The sequence below is a fragment of the Carassius auratus genome, unplaced genomic scaffold (assembly GCF_003368295.1).
Source record: "Carassius auratus strain Wakin unplaced genomic scaffold, ASM336829v1 scaf_tig00008539, whole genome shotgun sequence".
NCBI lineage: Eukaryota > Metazoa > Chordata > Actinopteri > Cypriniformes > Cyprinidae > Carassius > Carassius auratus.
The window spans coordinates 676,010-700,930 of NW_020523950.1; the positions used below are offsets into that span (position 1 = coordinate 676,010).

The 24,921-nt window shown below is 38.4% G+C and overlaps 1 protein-coding gene across 3 annotated transcripts in view; it reads left to right on the plus strand.

Annotated features, from left to right (window-relative positions):
* The window catches only part of LOC113072105 (serine-rich coiled-coil domain-containing protein 1-like), an 80,205-nt gene that overhangs the window by 37,920 nt on the left and 17,364 nt on the right, over positions 1-24,921 (plus strand). Inside the window, exons 8-10 of one of the 3 annotated variants that reach the window (XM_026245255.1) lie at positions 3,689-3,772; positions 11,553-11,630; positions 22,446-22,481. In XM_026245255.1, coding sequence (XP_026101040.1) covers positions 3,689-3,772; positions 11,553-11,630; positions 22,446-22,448 — 165 coding nt within the window. In that variant the 3' untranslated portion in view covers positions 22,449-22,481. The remainder of the gene's footprint in view (positions 1-3,688; positions 3,773-11,552; positions 11,631-22,445; positions 22,482-24,921) is intronic. The other 2 variants (XM_026245253.1, XM_026245254.1) reach the window with 2 other exon arrangements.

Here is a 24,921-nt window from a genome sequence, read left to right on the forward strand (position 1 = left end):
TGTCTTTAGGAAAGCGAATATTCAATATATATCGCCCAGCATTAAATGAGACTGATAAACAGAATGATCACCGCATTCTTGGTGACAGAGCATTATTTCTTTGACTGCATCGATTGCTGCACTGTTAAGTGTTGCCTTTTATGATCAGGGCTCTGTGATAGTAGGCCATTCTCATTTATTAGGTCCTCGTCCTCTTCTTGCCTCAAATATTTCATCTAGGACAGACAGATGGAGGAGCCACTCAAATGCAGCTTTACAGCATGGGGTAGAGACCCAGCTCTCTGTCCTGTGTGTTGTGTATCCGTGTGTGTGTGTATGTAGGGGTGGGCGATATGGAAAAAATATCTTTTTTTTTTTTTTTCTAGAAATACTGCATCACGATTTTATCACAATTTGTCATGTTGGTTTTACTATTTTGCTAACTAGTTTCCCTATTATAAAGACATAGCCTTTCAAGGTAACAACAACAAAAAAAAGAATGGCAGATATTTAGGCCAAAGAGTGCGAAGATAAAAAAAAAAAAAAATTATTTATTATCTTTATTTTTTAATAACAAAGATAAAAGAATGACAAAGACACACATTACACAAAACTAATGTAATATTATTTTATTTTTTTCATTTTTAAATACATTATTTTATGTATGCTACAAAATTTGGTGTCAGTAAGTTTTTTTTAATGCTAATGTACAGTAATAATGGATTTTATTATAAACAAATGAAAACGAGTATTTACATTTTAATATTTGCATTATATTTGCTGTTTATATATATATATATATATATATATATATATATATATATATATATATATATATATATATATGTGTATATATATATATATATATGTGTGTGTGTGTGTGTGTGTATGTATGTATGTATGTATGTGTATATATATATATATATATATATATATATATATATATATATATATATATATATATATATATATATATATATATATATATATATATATATATATATATATATATATATATATATATATATATATATCCAATGAGCATAAGAGCTGAAATTCTTATTCACTCTAAACTTTTGATTGGAAGTGTGTATTACAGTACCAATGAAATGTTTGACATCATAAAGACATTTTTGTGTTGCTGATAGAAACTAATGCTTCTGTTCAGTCAATGAAGCATTTAATCATCCTAAATACAGTCAAAGTCCATTTTGGTATTTGAGACACTGTTGCAAATGTTTGTGCTGCTTAATGAAGTGTGGAAATTGAATACTTGCAAGTCAAATGTGGGTTTTAAAAGGCCTAAATAAAAAATATCATATCTCTAGAAATTTTGGATGAAGACTGTTTCATGTACTGCTGTCTATACAGAAGGAAGCAGACTATATCTAACCAGGACAAAGATAGAAGTGAATGGTCATGGTTCAAAACAACAAGAGGAAAAGTACATCAGAGTCTTTAGTTTGGAGAGATAAAAAAAACCTGAGTGGACTGTAAGTCACTTTGGATAAAAGCGTCTGCTGAATGCATAAATGTAAATGTAAAAGATTTAAAGATTAAGTGGTAAATTTTTGAAAAAGTTCTGTGGGAAGAATGGTATGAAACTTCACCTGGATCTCTTAAGAAACTGACTGGTAGAAGGCTAAAGTTCTGCGTTTAAAAATACTATGGAAGTCAATGGCTACCGTCAACTGTCTAGTTTCTTCAAAATATATTTTGTGCTAAGCTGAAGAAAGAAACTCCTACAAGTTTGAAACAACTTGAGGGTGAGTAAATGATGACAGAATTGTAGGCTTTTTTTTTCCATGACTAAAATGAGACGATGACAAGAGTACAATAAGGTCAATAAACAATAACTGTGACTATATCATCATGCAATGCCATTGACTGTAAAAGCAGAGACTAAAATGGATTTAAAAAAAATAAAAGTATTCACAAATCTCTCTTTTATATTTGTTGAAAAAAAACTGGACAAAATTATTTTTACAGAGCATCAACGGAGTTGTGCAAGTGTTTGTGTTTGTTCCCTGCATTTCGAAGATGCTTGTTTTACAAACAAGGCCCAGTTTGACGACGGATTTGCGTATCGTTTATTTCTTAAGGATGATGCAATCCCAACGAAAAAGGGTCACGATCGTGTGTTGGAACCGCAGGCAGTGAGTAAAACTGCTTCAAATATCTCTGTCTCCTTGTTAGTGCGTCCCCTCCCATGCCGGAGACCCGGGTTCGAGCCCCGCTCGGAGCGAGTCGTTGCTGCTGCTGCTGCTCTCGTTCAGTTTCAGCCTCGGGATCTGATTCTGGATCATAAACAAACGGCTGAATCTGACTGTAAGCCCTGGTTTGTTTTGGATGATGGTTTTTCCCTAACGGTAATGTCACAGCTTCCACATGCTCTCAACGCAAAAGCCTACTGGGTACTGGCGCTCGTGATTCTTTAGCTCCGCCCACACGTCACGCCTCCAGCTGGTCGTGTTTTTCCGGGAAAAATCGGTACAGACTATCTTTCTCTTATGAATATAATAAAACTAAAGACTTTTTGGAGTTATGAAAGATGCAGTACTACTCTATAGGTACTCAAGATTAACAGGATATTGAGTGAAAACGAGCATTTCACCCCCCCTTTAAGTCATTTAGTTGACTAAAACTTGACTAAGCAACAACAGGACAATAATGACTAAATACGATAATAACTAAAGTACATTTGACACAGAACTAGGACTAATTTAAAAGACTAAGACTAAATAAAAAATGGCCGAAATGAAAACAAACTAAATTACTAACTAAATAAAAGCATAAGACACAGAGGTAAAAATTTCATATCGATTTGAAACCTTTGAATGGTAGAAGACTTAGTATGTTTTTCACCAACAGTAATTGATTGGTTTTAGTTTTAAAGTGACTCATTGTGATAATGGCAATTTAAAATGCTATTGTAATCATATTAATGATAATTAATGGCCATTATTATACAGCTTAATTAAATCCAGTATTTGAGTTCAAAGGAATATGTTTCGGTTTGGTAGCGATGAAGAGATACTTGAGCCTTGCTGATGGGGTTGCAGACGTTCATAAAAAATAAAAAAAATGTGTAGGTACTGTATGATTCTAGTTTAGTTGCTTTGTATGTCATCATCTTCAGGCAGAAATTAGTTTCCTTTACAGAGAAGCATCAAAGATTGACAACAGCTCCTTTGAGATGTATATGTAATGTTGATAAAAGGAGCTCATCCAAGCTAAAGCCAAAGAGCTTTGAACAACCATTTCCTCAAGTATGTGGCATTGAAGACCATGATCCCCTTCCCTGATCTCTCATGAAGGTCTCCCAACTCATGCATATTATGTCCAGCTACCTCATCCCAGCGCTTTCTAATTTGGCGGTTCTTTTCGTTCGTTCGTGGAGGCCGTATTCTGCTCCTGGGCCTCCCGGTCCACCTCTGCTGCCCTTGAAGCTTCAGTTCCTCCCTCCCCTCTCCCAGCCTCACATAATGGATGCTGACAGCACAAGGTTGTGAGAAAGTGCCTACTAGTTTAGGTGAAGTTTATGGAGGAGACTGAAACCGTACCAAAAGCACACCTCCACCTCTCAACCGCAGCAGTTTTACGCCCACACATGAGGCTGCAGATTCAAACTGGGGGCGATGGTTTGAATAACGCAGACTGACTTAAAAAAAAAAATGTTTAAACGTGTTTGTGTGTGCTTTGTGTGCAGGATCCTGGGAGAGAAGAGAACCAGTTCCTGCAACAGCAGCTGAAGGAGAGAGACGAGCTCATTGTACGACTTCAGGCTGAGTTGGTGAGAAACTCAACGAGTTCAATGTAACATTTCATAACTGCCAGTTTCATAACCACCTTCAGAAAGTCTTACGTTTGTATAAACTGGTTTCTTTGCCCTATTGTCATTGGAATATCATAATTTCATGCATTTATTTGACAGATTGAGTTAACATCTTGTTGGTTTAATGTCCTTTCCCTCTCCCAAGGCTCGCATTAGGAAGTTATGGAGATGCTGCTCTGCAGTTTCCTTTGACTTGGGATGATATTTGATAGACTCACTTAACGTGCAGTAAACAGCTCGTCGTGAGCTTTACATGCACTGTGAGACACATAATGTTCCCCAGTCCCAGCAGCTAGGACAGAGACGAGTGAAGGAGAAATATGACAGTCCATCTTAGATTTATAGTAGTGGTCTCGAAAAGAGGAATGGGATGGCGTGATAGGCGTGAAGGAGGGGTAGGACGAATTAAAACAATAGAGGGCAGTAAAGAGGCTGTAAATGCAAAAGGACATAAGGACATATAAAGCACATAATGTTTCAAACAATCCATGACTGATTTTTATATCTCGTCTAGAATTTGGTGTTTTATGATTGGATGAGAGGAACGAGTGGTGAAGACCTCCCCCCCCCCAAAAAAAAATGCAAATTCAGTAATTTTACTTTTCCTGTATGAGATTTTGAATGTCTCCCTGATGGCTTTTTTCCATTTATTTACACTGAATGATCACTGATGCTTTTAAAAAGGTTGCAAAAGCATCATAAATGTTTCATAAGACTCATGAGAGGCTAATAAAATTCATTAGTCATATGCTATATATTCCATGTCCCAAAGGCCTCTGTAAACCTTGTCCACACTTTTGATGACTCCCATTTTTAGTCAACGCATTTAAAAAAAGTCGAACTTGGGAAATTGGAAAACTCGCATTGAAAATCAATGACTTCTGGAAGCTTTGGTGCTGCAAACCTTGAACAAACTTTAAACGTCTTCCAGTTGCACAAAAGAAATGATGGTCTAAGATTCACCCCCAAATTTTAATTGTGTCATTTACTTATCCTTATGAGATTTTCAGTGTAGACCTGGTTTGTCTTTTTGTGTATTTACAATGCATTTTTACTGAAGCTTTCAAACTTCAAAAGGGTGGCAAAAGCATCTTAAAAGGGTCATAACAGCATTTTGTACAACTTGCGCTATATGCCATGTCCCAAAGGCCTTCTTAAACCCTGCCTGCAGTTTTGATTACAGGCACCACATTGCAAAAAAAGTCGAGCTCTGCAAATCCCCAATTCTTTTTGAAAACTAAAGAACTCCGGAAGCTTTGGTGCTGCAAATTTTTAACATTTATCGTCTTCTGATTGGACAAGAGGAACGAGTGGATAAGATTAACCCCAAAATGTCCATACTTCACAAAAAGTCAAGCTCTAGAAATCTCCAGCTCTCGTTGAAAACTAATGACTCCAGGACGCTTTGGTGCTGCTAATCTGAGCATGAAATTGTGTGAGTGAATGCGCCTTTATTCTTTCAGCTGCTGCACTGCATTACTAGTTTAAACGTTCTCCATACTTACTGATCGCTGTCTAGGTGTTCAATGAAAAGATTGCAAGTTCAACTTTAGCTCAGTCTGTAGAGGTTTGAATTGATGTTGTCCTTATCTGTCTTCTCTTCGAGAACTGAATTCAGAAAATGTGCTCCCAGTAGTGTTAAGCACGTCTCTGAAGGTCACAGTCTTTTTCTCAGAGAAAGGCAGTCTGTTGGATAATACCACAGTGCTCACTGCAGTTTCTTTGCTCCGTAGGAACCTGTGACTGTGTTTTGACCCAAGAACTGCAGTGGTTATTTTATTTCCAGTAAAGCATGTGTACTGAACATATGTAAACACAAATGCAAACTGCGGTTTCCTGCTGACGACATTGGAATCAACAGAATAGTTGGTCATTGACATCATTGCTTTGCAGATTCTTTCGCCCAGAGACCTCCGCTCTATTTTTAGTGGAAAAAGAACCTGCGGCCACAATGGCTTAATAAATCATGGCAAAAGCTCGTAAAATAATACTCACTGGTGAAACTGGCAGCCTGCTGGCTAGGCTCGTCTTTGTCAATTTTTACTGTCTTTATTGAATGTCATTAATGAAGTATGGCTGCCCTAAATTTTGCTGCACCATATTTCTTATTTTATTAGTCTGCCGTTCTGCTGCATTCGAGAGGGGTATTAAGGCTGCTTGATATTCCAAGCCAAGTCTCAACATTTTTCTGATCAAATAGCCCATATGAATGTACAATCAGAGGATCATTATCATAACCCTATGTGTATGTGTGTGTATTTCGTCCAGATGTACAGTTTTATAGAGGGCTTGGAGGGCCAGTTAAAAATAAAATCAATTATCAATATATTAATTCAAAAATAAAAATAAATGCAACAAATAAACAGATAAACACAACTTTTTAGAATATAATAATTATATTCTAAAAACAGAATACTTTTGGACAGTGTTTTCTCTACTTCCTGTTGGCCTTCTGTAGCTAATCATAGCTCCATGTAGCTGTTTTTATTTTATATTTTTTCTCTATAATCTTTCTTACTATCACTGTCTGTTTGTTTGTTTTTTTAATTGTAAAATATAACTAAATTCACACCATATTTCTGATATTACCGATCAATCTTATCAGATTAACTTTGATCGTTCACTCTTCCGTGACTGCAGTACACCTGCAAAGCGTTAGCACTTGTTAGCTTGTCATTAGCGTTTTCTTTTCTCCTCTCCTCTCCTCTCTCACGCTGCAGTTTTCCACAAGTTCATCAAACAACCGCAGTAAGAATATTTCATCAAGCACGGTGAGTAATGGCTTCTCCTACAATTGTTATTTGCACCTCTTGCCACATGTACAGTTTATCTATCTCTGTCGCTGATGAGGGATTCACATGTGATAAATGCAGGGAAACAGTTAGGCTGACAGAGAAGATTTCAGAATTAGAGACACGCATCCAAACTTTAATTGAGGACAGTAAGAATGTTAGGGCTCTAGATATGGCTTTGGATGCGTCTAGCTCAGGGATTCCTGTACATTGTCCGGTTCCAGCAGAGCCCCTGCAGCAGGGCAACTGGGTGACGGTGAGGCAGCGTAGTCGTGGGTCAAAACACCGCTCTTCTGTTCCGATCAAAACATTAAACAGGTTCTCCCCACTCAGTGATGCACCCACTGAGAAACCTGATGAAAGTGCTCTAGTTATTGGCGATTCTATTGTACGGAAGGTGAATATAGAGACACCAGCCACCATAGTCAAATGTTTACCGGGAGCCAGAGCGCCTGACATCTTGGCAAATTTAAAAGTGCTGGCTAATGCTAAACGTAAATACAGTAAGATTGTTATTCATGCCGGCGCTAATGATGTTCGACTTCGCCAGTCGGAGATCACTAAAAATAACTTTAAAGAGGTGTGTGAACTTGCAAGCACGATGTCAGACACTGTAATATGCTCTGGTCCCCTCCCTGCTTACCGTGGTGATGAGATGCATAGCAGATTGTCATCACTCAATGGCTGGATGTCTAAGTGGTGCCCACAGAATAACATAGGTTATATAGACAATTGGACGAGCTTTTGGGGCAGACCTGACCTGTTTAAAAGAGATGGTCTTCATCCCTCCTGGGGTGGCGCCACTCTTCTGTCTAGAAATATGGCAAATAGTCTTAGTGTTTATACTTGACTAACTGGGGCCCAGGTCAGGAAGCAGACAGACTGGCTAAACCGACCGTCTGCTAGCTGCCTCCCGTCACAGAGGTCAGTTAATTCTCAGCACATAGAGACTCTTTCACCAAGATATTACACTATAGAGACTGTGTCTGTTCCACGAACTAGAAAATACAAAAAACGTCCAAACCAAGTTAAGGTTAACAATTTAATTGAGGTTCAACAAATAAAAAACAAATGCAATATGGATAAACAAATGATAAAGATTGGCTTATTGAATATCAGATCCATTTCTACGAAAACACTTTTTGTAAATAATATGATAACTGATCATAATATAGATGTGCTCTGCTTGACAGAAACCTGGCTAAAACCTGATGATTACATTATTTTAAATGAGTCCACCCCCCAAGATTATTGTTATAAACACGAGCCGCGTCTAAAAGGCAAAGGGGGAGGTGTTGCTTCAATTTATAATAACGTTTTCAGGATTTCTCAGAGGGCAGGCTTCAAGTATAACTCGTTTGAAGTAATGGTGCTTCATATAACATTATCCAGAGAAACCAATGTTAATGATAAATCCCCTGTTATGTTTGTACTGGCTACTGTATACAGGCCACCAGGGCACCATACAGACTTTATTAAAGAGTTTGGTGATTTTACATCCGAGTTAGTTCTGGCTGCAGATAAAGTCTTAATAGTTGGTGATTTTAATATCCATGTCGATAATGAAAAAGATGCATTGGGATCAGCATTTATAGACATTCTGAACTCTATTGGTGTTAGACAACACGTTTCAGGACCTACTCATTGTCGAAATCATACTCTAGATTTAATACTGTCACATGGAATTGATGTTGATAGTGTTGAAATTATTCAGCCAAGTGATGATATCTCAGATCATTATTTAGTTCTGTGTAAACTTCATATAGCCAAAATTGTAAATTCTACTTCTTGTTACAAGTATCGAAGAACCATCACTTCTACCACAAAAGACAGCTTTTTAAGTTATCTTCCTGATGTATCCGAATTCCTTAGCATATCCAAATCCTCAGAACAACTTGATGATGTAACAGAAACTATGGACTCTCTCTTTTCTAGCACTTTAAATACAGTTGCTCCTTTACGCTTAAGAAAGGTTAAGGAAAACAGTTTGACACCATGGTATAATGAGCATACTCGCACCCTAAAGAGAGCAGTCCGAAAAATGGAGCGCAGCTGGAGGAAAACAAAACTAGAGGTATTTCGTATTGCTTGGCGGGAAAGTAGCATATCCTACCGAAAAGCATTAAAAACTGCTAGATCTGATTACTTTTCTTCTCTTTTAGAAGAAAACAAACATAACCCCAGGTATTTATTCAATACAGTGGCTAAATTAACGAAAAATAAAGCCTCAACAAGTGTTGACATTTCCCAACAGCACAGCAGTAATGACTTTATGAACTACTTTACTTCTAAAATCGATACTATTAGAGATAAAATTGCAACCATTCAGCCGTCAGCTACAGTTTCGCATCAGACAGTGCACTATAGACCCCCTGAGGAACAGTTCCACTCATTCTCTACTATAGGAGAGGAAGAATTGTATAAACTTGTTAAATCATCTAAACTTACAACATGTATGTTAGACCCTATACCATCTAAGCTCTTAAAAGAGGTGCTTCCAGAAGTCATAGGTCCTCTTCTGACTATTATTAATTCCTCATTGTTATTAGGACATGTCCCCAAAACCTTCAAACTGGCTGTTATTAAGCCTCTCATAAAAAAGCCACAACTTGACCCCAGAGAACTAGTTAATTATAGACCAATCTCGAATCTCCCTTTTCTGTCCAAGATACTAGAAAAGGTGGTATCCTCACAATTATATTCCTTCTTAGAGAAAAATGGTATATGTGAGGATTTCCAGTCAGGATTTAGACCGTATCATAGTACTGAAACTGCTCTCCTTAGAGTTACAAATGATCTGCTCTTATCATCTGATCGTGGGTGTATCTCTCTATTAGTTTTATTGGATCTTAGTGCTGCGTTTGACACAATTGACCACAACATTCTTTTGCATAGACTTGAACACTTTGTTGGCATCAGTGGAAGTGCATTAGCATGGTTTAAATCGTACTTATATGACCGCCATCAGTTCGTAGCAGTGAATGAAGATGTATCATATCGATCACAAGTGCAGTATGGAGTACCTCAAGGCTCAGTTCTAGGGCCGCTACTCTTCACGCTTTATATGTTACCCTTGGGAGATATCATCAGGAAACATGGTGTTAGCTTTCACTGTTATGCTGATGATACGCAGCTCTATATTTCCTCGCAGCCCGGTGAAACACACCAATTTGAAAAACTAATGGAATGCATAGTCGATATAAAAAATTGGATGACGAGTAATTTCTTACTGCTAAATTCAGAAAAAACAGAGGTGTTAATCATAGGGCCTAAAAACTCTACTTGTAATAACCTAGAACACTGTCTAAGACTTGATGGTTGCTCTGTCAATTCTTCGTCATCAGTTAGGAACCTAGGTGTGCTACTTGATCGCAATCTTTCCTTAGAAAGCCACGTTTCTAGCATTTGTAAAACTGCATTTTTCCATCTCAAAAATATATCTAAATTACGGCCTATGCTCTCAATGTCAAATGCAGAAATGTTAATCCATGCATTTATGACTTCAAGGTTAGACTACTGTAATGCTTTATTGGGTGGTTGTTCTGCACGCTTGGTAAACAAACTACAGCTAGTCCAAAATGCAGCAGCAAGAGTTCTTACTAGAACCAGGAAGTATGACCATATTAGCCCGGTCCTGTCCACACTGCACTGGCTCCCTATCAAACATCGTATAGATTTTAAAATATTGCTTATTACTTATAAAGCCCTGAATGGTTTAGCACCTCAGTATTTGAATGAGCTCCTTTTACATTATACTCCTCTACGTCCGCTACGTTCTCAAAACTCAGGCAATTTGATAATACCTAGAATATCAAAATCAACTGCGGGCGGCAGATCCTTTTCCTATTTGGCGCCTAAACTCTGGAATAACCTACCTAACATTGTTCGGGAGGCAGACACACTCTTGCAGTTTAAATCTAGATTAAAGACCCATCTCTTTAACCTGGCATACACATAACATACTAATATGCTTTTAATATCCAAATCCGTTAAAGGATTTTTAGGCTGCATTAATTAGGTAAACTGGAACCGGAACACTTCACATAACACCGTACTTTCTACATCATTAGAAGAATGGCATCTACGCTAATATTTGTCTGTTTCTCTCTTGTTCCGAGGTCACCGTGGCCACCAGATCCAGTCTGTGTCCAGATCAGAGGGTCACTGCAGTCACCCGGATCCAGTACGTATCCAGACCAGATGGTGGATCAGCACCTAGAAAGGACCTCTACTGCCCTGAAAGACAGCGGAGACCAGGACAACTAGAGCCCCAGATACAGATCCCCTGTAAAGACCTTGTCTCAGAGGAGCACCAGGACAAGACCACAGGAAACAGATGATTCTTCTGCACAATCTGACTTTGCTGCAGTCTGGAATTGAACTACTGGTTTCGTCTGGTCAGAGGAGAACTGGCCCCCCAACTGAGCCTGGTTTCTCCCAAGGTTTTTTTCTCCATTCTGTCACCGATGGAGTTTCGGTTCCTTGCCGCTGTCGCCTCTGGCTTGCTTAGTTGGGGTCACTTCATCTACAGCGATATCGTTGACTTGATTGCAAATTAAAACAGACACTATTTCAACTGAACAGAGATGACATCAATGAATTCAATGATGAACTGCCTTTAACTATCATTTTGCATTATTGAGACACTGTTTTCCAAATGAATGTTGTTCAGTGCTTTGGCGCAATGTATTTTGTTTAAAGCACTATATAAATAAAGGTGATTGATTGATTGATTTATTATACATATTTATTATTATTTTTATTTTGAAGTGGCACTCCATACAGTTTAGCCAATGTGTCAATAAACGTCAATATACGACTGTACAATTATAAGAAGCTGAGATTGACAAGTTAGAATCAAATATTTTTAGAGAACTGTTTTATGTCATGAAACGTAATCGTTAATGCGATTTCAAACTTTTCTGATACATACATCTTTTTAACAGGAATCCACCCGTGCTGCTCTGAAATCTCTTTGCCAAAAAGCTGACAAAAGCACTCAGACAGATTTCTTACTCTCAGAGGTGAGTACCCATTAAAGCACCATACGAAAGCTCGTGACGACGCTACTAATGTTCTGAGGTCATTGAGCTGTGTCTGGTTTTTCTAATTGAATACAGGTCCCCACATCTGTCTTTTTTATTTCATTGACTTTTAATGGTAAAGGGCACTGAAAGTAGATTTTGATTTTGAGAAGGAATCTATATAGCGAAATTTTGGTTTCTGATTTCAACAAAACTTTGCCTAACCCTTTTGTCTGCTGCCCTTTTGATAGTTTGACCGCCCTCTTTCCCCCCCACCCGTTCAGTAATTCCCATCCTCCTTTTTATTTGTTTTTATTTTTAATTTTGGTCGAAAGCTATGCGCTGTCTTGTTCCCACCGGCAGCTTTTTAATGGCTCACACACAGCAAATGATGATGCTATATTGAAGTGAGTCAGCAAACTGTGTTCAAGTGCTTCAAACTTTAAATGACTCATTAACAGAGATTAATGCATCAGATATTAAACCATCTGAGACAAACCCAGCCTTTAAACAATCTTCTCTCTTTTGTTTGAGAAACACTTACTTAAATGAAGACCAATTGATGTTTGATTAAAAGCTATTTGCACATATTTAGAGAGGCCCTTCTAGTTATAAATCTGTTTGATTTTTCAGCATTTGTGATGAGCATGTTATCTCTCACTGAGGGTTAAGAAGAATGATCAAAATTTTCTTTACAGATTTCTGTTATATATTCCATACCCTCGCAGTGCTCGCATCAGTGCCTTTAGTCCCTTTACATTGAAATGGCTTTCAGTTGGACTCCTGTGGAGACATGGTCCATTTTCCCCCTGGCATTTAACATCTCTACAGACTTTATGCTTTGTATTATTGCTAATATGCGTATGTGACGTGAATTCGGATGGCTTTTTCAAATTGCTTGACAATCCATTCCACCGCTATCGCGGCGCTAATGCATCGCCACTCCATCAGACCTCGGTGGTGATGAAAAGTGCTGTAAAAAAGCTGAAATATTAGAAAGAGTGCTCATTATGGAGCTGTCGCATTAGATAAGCAACATATTTCGCAATAAGCCGGCGTCTTTTTTTGCTGCGGTGCCAAAAACAGCCAGCGTGGAAATGATTGCGCGGGAGGATGTGGGAGAAACTTCTTCCTGTCTACCTCAGATGTGCTGGCAATGGATGAGCTTGGTGAGGAACTGCACATGCACATGCACAAGCACGAGACCCTCAGGCTTCTAGAACGCAATGCACACCATCACCCCCCCCCCCCATCAGCCAGAGATGAGTTCTGCATTTCCATCCTGTCCTATGTAGACTGCACCGCTATATGGGTTACTGCATTGAGGACAAGCAAATATCCAAAAGTGTGTCTACAAGTGGGTCAGCTATTTCGAAGGCTGCTTCAACTGGAGGAGGTCATCTGTTTCCTTTTTTTACCCTCGTTCTTTCTCGTTCTTTTTTTCTGGAGCACCCTGCTTCTCTCTTCAGCTGAGCTAATTAGCTGAAAGGGAGAGGAAGAGATCCTTTGGTGCCCTCTGTTGAGTCACAGTGCACCAGGGGGGCCAGACTGGCCTCTTTCGGACGCTCCGGACAACGATCCTACAAGGTTCTCCTGGCCACAGACTTCTCAAAGCCACCTCTGACATCCTGATGCGCTGCAGGAATGAGCGGGTTTTTGCTGAGGAGCTCCTGTCAGGACGAAGAGACATGGCTAGATGGACAGGGGCCAACCTGCTCACCTTTCCAAAGAGAATGAGAAATGAGGTGTTGTATGGCAGAGTGATGTATAATGCTCAGGTGAAACACATCTTCCATGAACCATGGAACCATATACAGTACAGACCAAAAGTTTGGACACACCTTCTCATTCAAAGAGTTTTCTTTATTTTCATGACTATGAACATTGTAGATTCACACTGAAGGCATCAAAACTATGAATTAACACATGTGGAATTATATATAGAATTATATACATAACAAAATAACAAAAAGTGTCATATGTCATATTCTAGGTTCTTCAAAGTAGCCACCTTTTGCTTTGATTACTGTTTTGTGCACTCTTGGCATTCTCTTGATGAGCTTCAAGAGGTAGTCACCTGAAATGGTCTTCCAACAGTCTTGAAGGAGTTCCCCGAGAGATGCTTAGCACTTCTTGGCCCTTTTGCCTTCTGTCTGCGGTCCAGCTCACCCCTAAACCATCTTGATTGGGTTCAGGTCCGGTGACTGTGGAGGCCAGGTCATCTGGCGCAGCACCCCATCACTCTCCTTCTTGGTCAAATAGCCCTTGATGCCTTCAGTGTGACATTTTTCATAGTCACGAAAATAAAGAAAACTCTTTGAATGAGAAGGTGTGTCCAAACTTTTGGTCTGTACTGTATATATTCAGATTTTCTAAATCAACAATTTTAAATTTTTTAGGTCAGCTATACTTCTAAATTAGGTACAGCTTATAAAATAATATCCATTATTTTTATTCTCATTAAGATTGCACAATTCTTTTCCAATGTAGGTTTGAATGCAACACTTTGTAATTTTTGTTGTTTGTAAGCTGGTGTCATTGTCACATCTAAACCTGATGAAAGGCCTGTTCTTTCCCTTCTGTATGAAGCCTGACTGTGCCTTTATGTCTGTTTATTTTGCTTTATTATGCCAGTCTAAGCCTGTTAATATTAAGCTGTGCCCTCCACACTGCCATTCAGCCATTTAAATGAAAAAGCACTTAAGAGCTCATTTACTCCGGCATTCTTCCCTTCCGTAGATATGAAGTTTTATGGATTAGCTTCTGTTTTGTGTTATTTCCCTTCCAGCCCATAAATCTTTTTTTTTTCATATAAGTGACAGTTCTTATTAAAATGCTTGAATATTTAGCCAAATGGAAACCCCTTCCAGCCAGAATAAGTTGTTTTTGATGCTTGCCCAAACAGTTGGATCTATACCAGTGTGGGAGATTGATCAGTGGTCAGCTCCATGTAGCTGGAGGACACCTGTTAATGGAACATACTGGACATCTCCTACTGATCTGTTTTTTTTTCAGCTCCCCAGCCAACCTTGCTGAGAGGCTTTTTGTGTTGCAAGCCTGTTTCATGAGCACCAAAATCGTTTCAAGCATCTCTTATATAATTTTGGTGTGCTTATTTATTTCGATTAATTTGTGTGTGAGGGGGTCGCCCTGTCTCATCGAGTCATGCTGCGGCACATCTGATCACTCCATGTGGGGGACCTGTTATGCTAAATTCCCAACTTCATTGCTCAAACCTGCTTGCTTTTCTCTCTGCATGGGTCAGAATGTGAGCACTGAGCCTCTCAGAATGACATGCCCACTGAGCACTAATCGCTTCCCTTGTTTTGAACATGAACAAGAAGTTTGAAGAGATTTTGTTTGCCATTTGTGGTTGATTTGTATTTCATTTTTTGGCTTAATTTGGGGCTTTCAATTTAACATACTAATTTACTATAATAATTTACTACGATTGATTATATATATATATATATATATATATATATATATATATATATATATATTTAAACAAGGCACTAAGACAGTTGCAATTAATGCAATTAATCATGTCGCCTGACTGCTGTGTAAATTGATTTACATTGAAATTGTCCGACAATTGAAGCAGCCCTGACTCTTTTTCTGTTTAATGAATCATTCAAAAAAGTGCTCAATTATACAATTTTTATCAAACACTGAATTATTATAATAAATAACGAACAACTGAACAGCATGGGTTTGGCACAGACCTGTAGTCAATTAGTAAAATAATATTGGGAAATAAAATTGTATAGTATTATTATTTTCACAATTTGTGAATAATAGTAAGGTCACTATATGTTAAGGTCCAATTCTTGCTATTAATTAATTACTAATTAAGACTTTTGCCTCAGTAAAATCCTAATTACTCCTTAGTATGGTAGTTGTTAAATTTAGGTATTGAGTAGGATTAGGGATGCAAAATATGTGCTTTATAAGTACTAATAAATTGCCAATACGCTAGTAATATGCATGCCAATAAGCAACTAGTCTCATTTGGAAGTCGCTTTGGATAAGTATAGTATTTTATATTTTACATTTTTAAATTTAAGTGACGTGACATTCAGCCAAGTATGGTGACCCATACTCCGAATAAGTGCTCTGCATTTAATCTATCCAAAGTGCACACACACACACAGCAGTGAACACAAACCCGGAGCGGTGGGCTGCGGCGCACGGAGAGCAGTTTGGGGTTCGGTGCCTTGCTCAATGGCACCAAAGTCGTGGTATTGGCGGCACCGAGACTTGAACCCACAATCCTATGGTTAGGAGTCAAACTCACTAACCACTAGGCCACGACTTCCCCGTAATATACTATTTAAGGAAATAAGCCCAAATGAATAAAATCAATTTGGATCAAAACAACAGCTTATGAATTGGGTCAGTTAATTGTTAACAAACATTATAGTATATCAATGATACTAAAATAATTAGAATTAGAATCAAATTGATTCTTGATAAACAGCCCTCATGACTATATCAGTAAATTTTTTTGTCTCTTATACTGCCCCTAATCTACATTCTTTCTATTTTTTAAGATTTTGAATGATGAAACCCTGTTGAAGCTTGAACCTTTTTAAATCCTGTTTAAGCATTCTGTCTTTCATTTCACCTTTTGATGCAGCGCTCACCTTGGTTCTTATGGTCGTTTTTGGGTAATTTTCCCCTCTCTCAGTCCGTTTTGTGAAGCCCATTTCAATCTGTGCTTAGTTGCATGAAATATCTTCCACTTCCACCCTGCAGCTCTTATCCATAACTCTGCCTGAAGTAGTGCCACCGGTCGGGAATGAGACGGTGATGGCTGAGGCCCCATACGATGTGATGTAACACGAGCTGTAAGAACCCTGCAGTCTGGGCCTGCCCTCATCTCTCTGGGTAGAAACGGCCTGGATGATTAGACTTCCAAATAGTGCAAGTCATCCCTCATGATTGTTCTACCTTGACCCGTCAGCTTTTACTGCCTTATCTGTCTCTGACTTTGTCAGCGTTGTAAAGCATCTTCAGTGTATTTAGTGACCTGGTGAGGAGTTAGATAAACAGATAAACTGCCAGTGCATTAATGAGACACGGTAAGAAGGTGAGCTGAATTAATGATCCCAGGTAGAAGTTCCTTGTTGTCCATGTGCATGATTTCAAAGATATATGCTTTGCTTTCAGGGCCACTCTCGAGTCAGCGCCTCTTGCAGGAGACCATGTGAGTTTTCTCACTTGTGTGTTGTGGTTGTTTTTGGTGTTTCCACCGAAGCATGGCATGCTGTTCTGCCACCCAGGGTTTGAGCTACTGGTCCTTCCTTCCATAAATCTGTATCTAGTCACTTTCTCCCTTTGTTTTATCCCCTTCTTGTCCGTTTATCTTCGTTCCTGAGCAAAGCCAACCCAGGTTATCACTGCGCTCGGCTGGATTCTCTGCTCTTGGAAGTACACCAGCAGTCCCTTTTAGATGGCCACTCTCACAAATGCCACTTGAGAATTCCTTTGAAACACCATCTGTACAACCGACACTTGTTTTGCATATTACCTCTTTGTGTTTTTTAGTTAGAGCTCTCTAACTGTCCATCATGCATTACTCATCTCCGGCCTCAGCCAGCGCCAGCACTTCAAATCCAACTTATTGTGTCTGCCTGTTAGATATCCATAACATATTTAATCACAAAGCTTAAAAGTAACAGCTGAGGAAGCACACAGAGCGTACGTGCACTGTGTGTGCAGCATTTTAATGCACATAGATGCTGGAATGAACGGTACCCAACATTCGGTGTGCCCAGGGCGACCGGAATGGGAAGATGAAAGCTCTGTGTTTACTCAGGTGGAGAAGCTTTCTGCAGAGAAGCAGTGAGCCTCTGACGCTTTGATCCTCTTTGTCTGTTTATATTGATGTGTACAATAGTGTCTGTCGTACAGAGCCAAAAAAATGGCACGAGAAGAGAGTATCTGTTCTGCATTACTAGGCAATATTGACCTATTTGTTAGCAGGAATAGAAACTCCTGGGATACGGCTGACGCTGTTCCAGCGAATGCGGTCTGTGTGAGATCTGCAGGCCATGGAATGAGTCGTTCATGCTTTTGTTCTGGCATTAGTGTTTAATTAGCAGAACACTGTCCCTTAACAGTTTGGTCTTTTATGTTGTTGCCAAAACCCCTCCCTTGTTTGTTCGTTTCTTTTATTTACGAGTTCATCTTGCTTTTGCTTACGTTATCCATTAGCCAGACCAGCATCTGAAGTGTGTCGTATCTAGACCAATGCCTAGTAGTTTCCTTTCAGTGATAAGCACCCCTGGGAGTTTGTGTGTCTGTGATGTCAGGCGAGCCTTTGAAGCACGATTTGTCTCATAATTAAGTGCCACTCTGTGGCATTACGCGCAGTTTGAGATTGAGATAAGTGAGCTGGACAGAGGCCAGGGTGTAGTCAGGTGGGCCGAGGTCCCACCTCTTATTCTCTACAGATTTTCGTACAGACTAATGAGATCTCATTCTTTAGAAGAATGCATAGGCTCAGAGAGGCCTTGTTGCTAGTCACATCCTGTTGCTGCAGCTTCACGGCTGTATCCAGACTCAAATCACCTGCAGGGAGGATAGTAGAGAAATGGGAATTCAGCAGGCAGGAGGAGACTAGGAATGGGAATTAATGGTTCTAGTTAAGATTCCAATTCCATAACAGTTCTTTAACTGTATACTTCTAAAATGCCAGTTAGATTTTGTTATACAGTGCTGGGAAAAATTAAGATATTGTAAAGGCATTTCATTAATGTTAATAGATGAGACGATATATTGCTTAGAATTTACTTTTTCAGTGGTTTTTACAGCTTAAATATACAAAAATTGTCCATGTATCGTCTGTAAAATGTTAGTACACCCTCTACTTTTATCACTTACTACATACAGTAGCTACTAAATAAAGGAGAGTACTTATTTTTTCAGCTGACGGCTATTGAGTTTCTGTAGACATTTTTGATTTAAAGTTCTGAATCAAATTTCCATTGTTATTTGTTAAAGTATATTACTTTTGCTCATCAATACTGTCTAAATAAAGTTCCAGAATCAATAAGGTTTTTTTTTTCCTTTTTTTTTTTTTTTAAGACACCATTCATGGAGTGTGCTTACAATTTCACTTTACTATATTATACACTCTCCTAATCCAAAACAATAATACTTTAACCATTTATTACAACAAAAATGTCGTTGCTAATTAGCTTATTAAATGCACTGTGCGTATTTAAGACCCGTTATAATATGAACAAGTAATTATATAGATTTAAAAGGGTAGTGCATCCAAAATATGAAATGTCATTTTATTTACCCTCAAGAATCTCTTTCAAGAATTACTATACACGTTTACATTTTTTTTATTTATATATATGTCAGTATAATACAGCAACATTGAATCAGATCTCTTATTTACATACTACATGTCAGTTCAAACCACTACACAATAAAAGAAGTTGGATTTAAAAAATATACTGTGAATGTTGACTGAGGCTATCGTTCTTCCTAATATCTCATTTTGGGAGGGCCATATAGGTTTGGAACATCATGAAGGTGATTAAATGATAACCAATAAGTCTTGAATTGAGTAGAGTTTAATATGACCAACATTAATCAATTGTGTTTCAGTGGGTGAGTCAGATGTTAATTCAGTAACCGTAATGTCGGTTTAAAGATAATAGATTTGAGTAATTTATTCATGGCAAAAAGTTTCATTTGTATTTTTTTTTTTTTTTTTTTTAACTAAAGATGCACTGAGTAGGAACCACTTCTTGATTCTCAGCTCAAAGGAATCCATAGACACAGAGGGATTGTGTGAAAAAGAAATGGAGGAAGGGATAGTGTGGGAGCAAGAGACCACCACTTGAAAGACAGCCAAAAAGAGAATAGATTAGTTGTAACACAAAAGGGATATATAGATTAAGAGTTCTTCTGAGGTTAATAGAGAGATAGCAACACATGCCAAACATTAGAATGGCTCTCCATCTGGGCTTCAGGTGAAGTGCGGGTGTGTGATTCACCAGCGGGGAAGTAGTTGGAGCTCACAAATGTTGTGGATGTGTCAAAAACGCTAAAAATCTAAGTGGTATCTGGAGGTAACAGGGCATCAAGGCAAGTCTGAATTATATAATGTGCTTTACATGTGTCATTCATATTCTCCAATTTGTTCTCATTAGCTTCCTGTTGCAAAGAGGCCACCTTTCCTGTCCTTTCTGCTTTTTGTAAAGCACAGACCCTCTAGGTTGTTTGTTTTTTGTGTAGGCTCCAGTGGCCTGTATAAACATGTCCATGATAACTTTGTCAAGGTAAAAACTGTAATGCTAAACCCTGACAGAAGGTCTGAGTCCCTGTGAACAGGGCCGACTGGAGACTGCCCGCAGGGTGTTCTCTGCTATTAGCAGAAGGTGAACTCGGGTCCAGCCTCTTCGGCCCCCTTCAGGGCCGCTATAATAGAATGCACATTCAACACCTCACTGTGGACAGATGGCCGAGCGAGGCTGGAACGCTGCACCACAATAAAGAAATTAATAAATAATTATATAAACGTGACATTCAGTGGTAGTGGGGACATTACCATCTCCTACCATGCTATTTATTCAGCTGTCAGAGAAAGAAAAGTCACATTCCTCAGCTCTGGCTGCCCAGGAAACAGATTTGATTTTGCATGAATCCCCATCAGAATATTTATGAGTCCCTGGTTATATGTCCAACCCTTTGCCATATGAATATGACACGGCTGATTTGCAGTCTCTCTATTGTGTGCTGAGTTGAGGATCTATTTAGGGCTGCAGCTAACAACTGTTTTGATCACGATTCAGTTTAAAAGCAGCAAAACTCAGGGGACTGATGTTAACAAACCTCAACCCCTGGGGGGTTTAATTGTGCACCTTGATTTGATTTAAAGTTTCATTTATGATAACTTTAAAACCTACATTTGATGTCTGGGAATTAATATTGTTTTTATATTTGCACTCAAAGTACTTATAATTTAAGGACAACAAGAACATTTAAAAGGCTAGTTCATTTTAAAATGATTTTTTCTTCATCATTAATTCACCCTCATGTCATTCCAAACTTCTTTTCTTTACAAAAAGAACATTTATTTAATATCCATTGGAATATTATTTTAACATTAAAATGCTTCAATATTGGATTGTTTTTCCACCAAAATTGCCCTTTGAGGCTATTATTGTTGTGAATTATACTGAATTGAAAACTGACTGGAGCACTCTGAAAAATTTCATCAAACGGCATGTACTTTTTGCTCAAACACTCGGGTCTTTTAAACATTAAACGGAGTCACAGTGTACTGCCAATAAATTTGCAAAATGGGATATTCATTAATTTATCTGATTTTAAGTTCCGAAGAACAAAGAAAGTCATGTAGGTTTGAAGCTACATAAGGGCAGAGTAAATGATGACAAAGTTCATTTTTGGTTTTCTTGCATCGCTCACTTTCTGCTAGGATGTGCAATGTAAGTGATGGTATTATAAGAATCTAACAATATGTCTAATAGAAATGGCACTATGGTGTCCCTAATGGAGGTTGACCACACAGCGCAAATACTCCAACAATTGACAGTGAACTTCACCGGCAGTTATTGTCATTGTTTATAACCGACTTTATAGGTTTAATTGTTGCAGCCCTGAATCAGTTACACCCTCAATTAGTTCTTTTGCGTACATGTTGAGTTCAGCATATATTATTGGTTAAGGAAGGACATTGTCATGCCCTGCGGTGCTGCAATACGGGCCTGACCGTTGCCTACAGACTCCAGAAATCAATGAATATATTAATTTACTCGAGTAGCAGGTTTCACACCGTCTTCATCTGGATTTCATGCAATAGGATGGGAAATAATTTATGGACCAGCCTCACCTCTGCGTTCTTTTATTAAAGCTCGGGGCAGATTACCATTTTTGCAGTTGTTTCAAGTTCCCTTGTTATTCTTGGCAGCGATATTTTTCCCTTAAGTTTCTCTCTCTCCATCCACACCACAGTGTGACATAATCACCCACCCACGGCCTCTCTAGCATCTCCTGCCTCACTTCCCAACCTCTCCATCTTACTGTCAGACTCCTGTTCTCCCGGAAACACGTTTTCACACACGTTCCTGCTGTGCTCATTATGGTTTTATTAACCTGTAAAACAATCTAGATAACAGGATGAACAAATGTAGGAATTATCAATTTTATTTCACTCTGCCTCTTCGCTCTCCCTCTCTCTCTCTCATGTATATTTTAATATAATTTGCTCCCTGTAGCATGTAATTAGGTCTATGAAAATTAGTAAATTGCATTCGCCTTTGTTTAGTGCAGACTAGTTCTGTTGGAGCCCCCTTTTAAAATATTTGCCATTTCATATTATCATAATGCAATTCCAAAACGCAATACCTTTTAGTGTTGCCGATATCTTATCATAAATTACTCTATGGTTGTTGAAAATTGCTCAAGCCGGTTTTTGTTGACCTCTTGTACCTGACATTTTGTTCAGTGTTTAAATGAAATGCATTGAGAAACAGCGCGACCGAATTATATCCATTCCAGCCTTTTTGCTCTCATCCCCCTCCCGCTGCCCACCACATCGGTCTAATTCTTATCCAAATAATGTTTTCATCTTCTGTTTATACCTACATAAGCGCTAATGCATCGTATATCTGCAAACTGCCACAAGCCATTGTGTTGTGTTAGCATGTAAAGCTTTTGATTTTCTCTTCACTTGACTGAATTTCCTTTCTGTCATTTGTACACATCATGTTCATCTGTCTCCATGTTGTTTTGTTCTCCCCTCTCCCCTTTCTCTTCCCATGGGTGCAGTAAACAGAAGCAGCCTGCGCCGGCAGCACAATGCAGGTAGGGTGTATTTCTGTGTAGAGCGGCTCTGTCTCTAATCAAAAGCAGGCAGCTTCATCCACCAGTCCTCACCTTGGCTAATTGAGGGAAACCGCAGAGCTTTTAAATTCCATCAACAAATAATCACACACAAATGTCTTAATTGCCATGCAACTGTATATGAAATTATGGTGATTGGTGTGTGCTAATCTTATCAGTTCTGTCCTAATCGTCTCTGTCGGGGACATGTTGATTGCTTGCTTTATTTGAATACTTTACACACTTTAAAATCATCTGTTTTTTTTGTTTGTTTGTTTTTAAGTCAGGTGGCGTTTTCATGGGAACTGCTTTTGCTGTCACAACGCTGATGCTTTTGTTGAGATTGTCACAGAAAATGCAAATCACAAACCTGCGGTGTAAGCGTGACATTGAGCATTGCAGTAAAACATGACAGATAGAAAAATGGCGGATGCGAATATCCGCTGAAGGAGACGTCGGACAGTCATTTAAACCCCAGATTTGTGTGGGATTTGGGTGGAATCGAGGAAGACTTGCATGTTCGTATTTATAGAGCAAACCTCCAGCGCTGTTGCAGGAAAAATGTCAATAAGCCGCAAATCACACCTATATTTATTTCTGCCGGTTTTAGCTACATCATGTAGTGGGTGCACAGCAGGTGCAGGAAAAATCAGACCTGTCAGGGTTTGCTTTTGCATTTCTCTAATTTGTGGTTTTCGCTGTTAATGGTAGTCGGAGAAAATATGAACATTTGGCCCCTGTAATACAATTGAGCTAATGCTGTAATGTGCTCTGTGGTACCAGAAAAGTGCATAAATCTGCTGTCAGTGTTGTTTTTGTGTCACTGGATGGAAAGATGTATTGTAAAGTTAGCTTGAAGGTGTGTGGGACCTGTTCCATAAATTCAGGAAGTCGTTTAAGGATAGATGCCAAGATTTTGGCTGTATTGATCCACTGTATGTTCCCGTCTCCACAGGTAAAATACCAAACTGGTGAAATTAGTGCTGCTTAAAATACTTTATGATCTTTGGACTTTTATGATACTCCTGCTGTCAAAGCTCAAGGGCACATGTAATGGAATTACATTTATGATATCCAAAACTTGGCATTTGGTGTTGAATATTGGGTAGAAAGGTTTGTTCACTGTACTAAGAGAAACAAAAAGATAAGCTGTGATTTTGCAGTTATGTTGTATGACATTTCTGAGATTTGCCTCAGTAGAGATGACTGACAGAGTTTGTCAACCCAAGTGAAAGCATGACAAATATGGTTGTGACACTGGTGTAGTAGCTAACTTAAAGGGAGAAAAGTGACTCGCAGTCTTTCATAATGAATATTTAAAAGAGTTTGGACAGAAGTGAATATGAATGCCCGTTTGTTGAACCTAATGCTACCAGATACCATTATATCAAATATCAAGATAAGCTAAGATAACAGCATCTTTTTCTGTGTGATCATATATTCTGAAATATTAGTGTCAGATGCATGCTGAATAGTAATATTATGATGTCACCAGTAATGATAAGAGTATAAACACTGGAATTTTATATTTGACTTCTTATAAAGGCCCATGTTGTTTATGTATTTCTATTTACATTTTATATTGTCAGTGTAATGTACATGTACTGTATGTGTTTAATTTTTATTATTAGTATTATTATTTTAAAATATCTGAAATGGTAATAATAAAGAACAGCAAGGTGAGTCCAAAATTTTTTATTGGAAGTAGAAAAAAAAACATTTATAACAATAAAAATAATTAATCTTTCCCATGAGCACTTCTGTGTTTATTGGGCAGCTGCTGTTGGAGGAATTAAAGTGGATATTATCATTAAATTTAAACTAGGGAAGTGACAGATGGGTTTCTATACTCTCCGCACCATTATAGATAGTCTTTTACCAGGGATATAACTTTTAATAAGCCTCAATTGAAGCGTCAAGGCTGCTGTAGTAAAACTGGGTCTTTTTATTTTATTTTTTATTTTGAGTGTTTCTCAGTAGTTTCTTTTTCAAGCAAAGGAAATAAATAATTCTAAGGAAAACTATAGATGTAATTGATTTCATGTTGGTTGTTTAAGATTAAAGGGGTCATATGATGCGATTAAAATTTATCCTATCTCTTTGAAATGTGTTAAAAGTTCTCGGTGCATAAAGAAGTTCTGTAAAGTTGCAAAGACTAAAGTCTCAAATCCAAAGAAGATATTCTTTATCAAAGTTAAGACTCTGCCACGCCCTCCTAAAACGACTCATTCAAACACTCCCCTACATGTCTACATCACTGTGGAAATATTTGCATAGTGTCGCTCAAATGGTCTCGCAAATAAAGTAGGCGTGGTTTTAGTAACCACAGTCAATGTTGAAGCTGCCATGTCAGAGAGGTGCTGTGTGGATCTAGACGAAAGCAAAATCACTTTATTTGGCCTACCGAACATAGATGCATTAA